At 32.5% G+C, this 6,959-nt stretch overlaps 1 protein-coding gene across 1 annotated transcript; it reads left to right on the forward strand.

Moving 5' to 3' along the window:
- Nucleotides 1-522, forward strand: LOC119688857. The gene has a single exon (XM_038103519.1). It carries the CDS (start codon nt 1-3, stop codon nt 520-522), a length of 522 nt encoding a protein of 173 aa, XP_037959447.1.
- Nucleotides 523-6,959: the final 6,437 nt, after the last annotated feature.

Raw genomic sequence — 6,959 nt, forward strand, 5'->3', positions numbered from 1 at the left:
ATGGCACTCAGGCAATTTCACCAGTTGGAACGAAAATTGGCATCCAACTCAGAGCTGAGGCAAAGATATGTGGCTTTTATGCGCGAATACGAACAACTTGGTCACATGCACCCTATTCAGCATCATTCAGGCGACCCATCTCAGGCATACTACATTCCACATTTTGCAGTCATGGCAAAATTCCAAGTCGTTTTCAATGCTTCCGCAAAAACATCGAATGGCATATCATTAAATGATACACAACTTGCTGGCCCCCCAATACAGGATTTATTACTTAACCTTTTGCTTCGCTTCAGGCAGCATCGAATAGCATTCACAGCTGATGTGGAGAAAATGTTCAGGCAAGTCAAGGTTGACGAGAGGCACAGGCAGTGGCAACAGATCCTCTGGCGGGAATTATCCGATCAGCCCATTCGCACATATCAATTGGCTACCGTTACATATGGCACAACCAGTGGCACATATTTGGCTGTTCGCGCTATGCAGCAATGTGGCAGAGACAATTTTTATAAACTCAGATAAACTACCTTAAGAATATACCTTCTGTTAGCATGGCGATTCAACTGGCGACTAATGTCTCATCTGTGTTGTCAGAAGGACACTTCCATCTCAGAAAATGGAAATCAAATAGCGCTGAAGTCTTGACACACATTCTTGACGATACTGATCCATGTCAGCTTAACCCACATTTGGCAGAAACTACTGTTCTCGGCTTGCATTGGGATCCACTTCTCGATAAACTCTTCTATTAGGTCAGCTCTTATGATACACAACATCTGACCAAAAGGCAAGTGCTTAGCGATGCTGCGAAATCATATAATCCAATTTGTATGTTGGCACCAGTCATCACGGCTAAACTTTTCATACAAAGACTCTGGCAAGCAAAATTGACATGGGATGATCCACTACCTTTTGAACTATTGTAAGAATGACTCATACATCGAAGGCGGCTGTCGTAACTGGAGGCAGTGCGTATACTGCATTGGATAGGCATACAACCCGGAAATGAAATATAACTTCATGACTTTTGTGATGCAAGTGTCAAGGCGATGGCTGCAATACTCTATTTGGCAACAAACCATGATGGCAATATCACTAGTCACATCATCGCATTAAAAACAAAGGTGGCACCATTATATTCGGTAACAATACCCCGGTTGGAAGTTTTCGCTCCGCAATTGTTGGCAACCCTTTTACACGAAACAATGCAGGCATTGCATTTGGAGCACTCTATACTCCGACTAAAATATTGCTCTATATTGGCTACGCAAAAGCACATCACAATTAAAGCAGTACGTTGCTAATCGCGTTGGCTGCATTCCATCGATGACCGATATAAGGCATTGGCATCACATTCCTACCAAACTCAACCCAGCTGATTGCACTAGTCGTGGAATATCCCCTTTGGCGTTGCATAACTACATATAATGGTTGCATGACCCTAATTCAGCTGATTATCCAATCAGAAAGGTGCGTTAAAACCACTTAAGGTAAAGGTATTGCAGGCAATAGGTCAATCAAGCAAAATATTTCGCAGCGGAACTGACGCAGCTGCAAAAGGCGCAGCCCATATTTACATCCAGCAAGCTCATTGAACTGAGCCCGTTCATCAGCGGACAATATATTGCGAGTAGACGGACGCCTACATAATGCGAGGGTGACAGAGGCACAGCGTCATCTAGTCACTCTTCCTGAGGATAGTACATTGGCTATGCTTTTACTATGGCACGTGCATACAGCTTATGCTGCATACTATTCGACACAAATATTGGATTTTACAGGCACGCATTTTGGTCAAGTAATGTATACACTCATGCGCGATTTGCAGACGGCATAAATACATAATGCTAAAACAACGTATGACGACATTACCAAAGGCTCGGGTCACCCCATCTCCCCCATTTGTAAGATCTGGCTTAGACCATTGCTGTCCATTCAAAACACGAATTGGCTCCAAGGCTGTACGAACAGTACGAAAGGCTTAAGCGGCAATCTTTGTGTGCATAATAACGAAGGCAGTGCACATCGAATTGGCTAATTTACTTATATTCATTAATACGTAAATTAAAATTTGAAATAATGAAATTATTATATTATTTGTTAATTAAAATTTAATATTATTATTTTACACTTAAAACGTGCTGCTCACTTTTTTTATTGTTGATTTGCAACCCAATGTTGACTTTCGTCAACCTTCCACATTAAAAACGGTACTCTTAAAATATCAGAGAACGTTACCTTTTATACAGCTTTTTTTACATGCTGACTTTGTTCTTGATTCAACTTTCGTCATAACAGCACGCGTGGTTTTAAGTCTTCTTGAAATAACTCTTATTAAATAAAAATCTAGTAAAACATTCTTAATTTAAATAAATCATTTTTCGTAAAACAAAAACGCTTGTTTTATTATGGATATTTATCTAAACATTTTGAAGTGTAATATGCGATCAAGCGCTAATAAATTAGGATTTACAGATAGATTTTAATTTCAACAGGACAATGATCCTAAATATACAGCATAAATTCTGCGTCTTTGGTAGCTATTTCACGCCCCAAAACTGCTAAATACGCCTCTACAGTCAATAAAATTTAAATCCAATTGAACGTTTATGGGGAGTTTTGGAAAAAAAATTCGTAAACATTCAATTTCGACCAAGCAGCGTCTGAAAGATATAATTCTAAAGAAAAGGGGCGAAATAACAACTCAGGAGACCAGTAAACTTGTAATTTCGATGAAAACCCGTCTAGTGGAAGTTCTTAAGCATTGCGGTTACCCAACTACTTACAAAATTGCATAAAAAATCACCAAATTACACAATAACGTCGTCTTATACTTAGTGCTTGTAGACTTTTGATCGCTGCTTTTGCTACTCTTCACAATAACAGTAGCGTTATCTCGGCAGTAGCGTTATTTTATAAAATTTATGCAACGAAACTTCAAAAAAACATTGTGCATTGAATGTTATAAAAACACAATAAACTATGTTTCCAATAAAATGATTTTTTTGGAAAATATTTTCCACCAAAGTTCTTTGTACTTCTTGCTTGTAGATTTATGACTCCGACTGTAAATATACATATATATATAAGTGTTGTAACAACAAGACTTTACACAAGAACAACATTACTCGACTTCACTTCAGGTATTATTTTTGGAATATTTTTAAAATTAGTTGCTTTTGCAAATATTCTCTTTTAGTCTGATTAGAATTCATGTTTTTGTTTTTACGTTTATTGGTTGAGTTTAGAATACAATTGTGCAGCGCGAAAAATGTACTTGATTTATTTACGGCTATATGGTTTAGCGGTAGTAAGACCTGCTGGTAGCAGATTTTATAGAAGATTAATAAGTATTTTTACAATTTTATAATTGGAGGAATATTGTTATTGGTTTTAATATAGTTTTGATTTCTTATGAGACGGGAACTTGTAAGAAGCTGATAGAGTCAGTTTAAGGCTTAGTTGTCTTGTAAAATATTTTAGCTTCTTATATAATGCATTAGCACTTCTTTCGATGAACAACTAATATTTTTTTTGGTATTCTTTATGTAAAATGTTCTTTATAGAAAATAAAGTAAATAAAAACTAACATTAAATTATTAAAATTATTAAATAATTGAAATTTGTGAAAATTGAACATTTATTTTTAACATCGTTTAATTCGTAAACGTGTTTATTTTTCTGTTAAACACAGATCACAGAACACAAATCTTAAAAAAATATACACTTATGAAAACATGTTTCTATGCAATATGTACAAAAACTTTCGTTGTGTAAATACTTTTGACTATGGCTGTATATAAAACTCTTGAATCAAAACACACGTCTTCTCGTTTATACAATCAATAATAGACTCCCTTTATTTTCTGTGATTTTCGTTCTTAAATACTAAATTTTATATAGTTTAATGATAAGTTATGGGTTTTTCTTTTAGATATACATATCCTTTACCCTTGTTCTTCGTTACCTTATTTAATTAGTTCCTTTTCCTTTAGTTTACATTTTACATTTATAACTGATCTTTTTGTTTTAAATAAATCACTGTTATTATATTTTATATTTTTAACTATTCTTATTGTTTTAAAAATAAATCCCTGTTATTATATTTTATATTTTAATGTCTAAAAGCACCTTGGTAACGAAATTTTTTGAGGCCTTGAAAAATAATTTAATTTCTAAAAAAAATACTAAAGTATTAAATACCCAAATAACTTAATATAATTTTTAGGTGACTGGCGCGCAGATACATGTTCAAATTTGAACAACACATATACACATAGCAGAAAAAGTCTGCGGTCACCCACATAATTTTTCTTAAATTTCGCATAATTTTTTTAATTTTTACTCAAATTGATTTTTGTTTTCTGATTTATTTTAACCAAAAAAACAACAATAAAGTTTAAATATAAACAATTAACAGTTATTCTTGAAAAAAAAAAATTAAACACTTCTTCATATTTCAATTAAAACAATTAAAATTCACAGAAACCTACAATTTAATAGCCTGTGGGATAACCTCTGCGTTTAATAACCTCTTTTAGACGTTTTTGCATGAATTCAACCAGCTTTGCAGTATCCTGTGCATTTATTTTTAGCCATTCTTCCTTGATGACGTTTCTTAACATATCCTTGCTGGAAATCGTGTGCTGGCGAATGTTATCTTCCAAATAAACCTGCAGATGTTCTATGGGACTAAGGTCTGATGATTCTGGTAGTGTTTGAATTTGCCTCAGAGAATGGTTCAGCAGTCAAATCCGTACAATCGCTGCTGTATGCTTAGAATCGTTGTGCTGCTGACACAAAAAGGTTGCCTCAAGCCCTAAAATTCTGGCATTTTCTTTTAAATTTGTTTTTAGCTCTCTCTGATTTGTTTTTTAACTCTGATGGGAGAAAATAACTCAATTTCAGAACTGGATAGCTTTATTTACATGTTTTCTTGCAAACCTTCATCATTTTATTCCATTATGTCTGAATATGTATCGTTTCTTTCCTGCAACCAGGGTATAATGCATGCTTTTTTTCAAAATTTTCCGCACGGTATCAGGACATATTTTGTTTTCAAGTATTTCGGCAATATGTTCAGCCAGTTTGGGAGCTGTTACTCTTGGATTTAGTTTCACCTGGTTGATGATGCTGCTTCTTTCTCTAACTGACAGAATCAAAGGGTGACCAGTACGAGGTTTAGAAACATAATAACCCGTCTCCTTGAAGTTATTTATAACTTTTTGCACAGATGAATATTGACGACCAATATCTTCAGCAATTTTTCGTTGTCTTACTTCATCTATCCAAAATTTAACAGTTATTTGTCGCTCACTAACTCCAATTTCACGTTTTTCATATTTTATTGTAAAAATTTACTGTTTATGTAAAAAAATATTTTTTGAATGATTAAATCTTAGACTCTTTAAGATGTCAACTGATAATTATATATCATTTAATGATACGTTTATGCTTTAAATTAACGGTAAATGTAAATATTAAGAAGTGACCGCAAACTTTTTCTGCATTGAAAATTGTTGCTTTTGCATATAATTGTGTTGAATTTTTTTTTTAAGGATAACTGTTTATGTTTGTTTATGTTTAAACTTTATTGTTGTTTCTTGGTTAAAATAAATCAGAAAACAAAAATCAATTTGTGTAAAAATTAAAAAAATTATGTGGGTGATCGCAGACTTTTTCTGCTATGTGTATATATTTTTTATGTATCTACATTTTAATATTTATGTATATATAATTAATAAGTATAAACAATATTAATATTTAATTAATATTTTTAAGCCATAATTTAACTAATTAGTATTTTCTGTTATGGCACTGCAATGGTGAATGTATTTGAGAAATTTTCAATAACTAATTTTTTAAGTATAAATAATAATAATGAAACATACATATGCAGTTTTTCGTCACATTTGTATACAAATTAAATTTTTAGTTGGATGCGGTACCGATGAACACCTGTTTTTGGTTTTCCTACGAATATAATAGCACAAAACTGCTTTTTACCAAGAATTACAAATGATAAAACTTTTTTTAAAGAGTTTCCTGCCAGAAAACCAAAAATCTGTCAAAATCTTAAAGATATAGAAATTTTAATAAATAATAAATTTATTCGATCTCTTAGTTCGATACCTTAACTTTCTTATCATTTAAGAAGCTAACCTACATTTTATCTATAGACCAAAATCAAAAGAAATTAAAATAACTTTTTCTACTAAACCAAAAAATAATAATTACAAAACAATGGTAATTAAATTAACTTATTTATAAAACAACCATGTTATTCTCACGTTTACATATGTTTTTAATATATGCATTGACAATCTTTAAAATTACCTACAAAATTTAATTTACATCTCAATATAAACAGAATTATAATTTGCAACATTTTTGTCGCATACGGGCATTATTCAATTCAATATAATTTATTTTTAACTGCATGTTCGTTTGCGGCGACCTTGCGGTAATTTGGTTACTTGCAGTGGAAAAAGTAAGAAGCTTGCACGCAATGTTCACGGTATATGCAAGCAAGGTAGAATGCACTGTACACTATGACCTAATGTTCCCCATTAAACTGACTAAACGCTCCTTGCATGTACATATTTTTACCGCAAGTGTGCACCCAGGCTTCTTCTCTTCTTGGCACCGTACAGTGCCTCTTCGTCACTGTACTTTATTTTAATCTAGGGAATAATGAAGCTGTTCGTTTAAATAAATGATTGATACATAAATGTAAATATAAAACACAACTTAGAAACCTTAATTATTAAAGTTTTTAAACACAAATCTTAAATAAAACCCTTATTAATCGTTTTAGATTAATAATATATATATTCATAACATGGTTACAGTGATTAAGTTTAGACTCCACCGTCACAGTTAAAAAAGAATATTATTGTAAGGAAGCAATTATATCATCTTATTACACAGCTTTGCGTTTATTTGAAAAAGTTTTTACA

This window comes from Teleopsis dalmanni, chromosome 1, assembly GCF_002237135.1.
Source record: "Teleopsis dalmanni isolate 2A chromosome 1, ASM223713v2, whole genome shotgun sequence".
Taxonomy (NCBI): domain Eukaryota; kingdom Metazoa; phylum Arthropoda; class Insecta; order Diptera; family Diopsidae; genus Teleopsis; species Teleopsis dalmanni.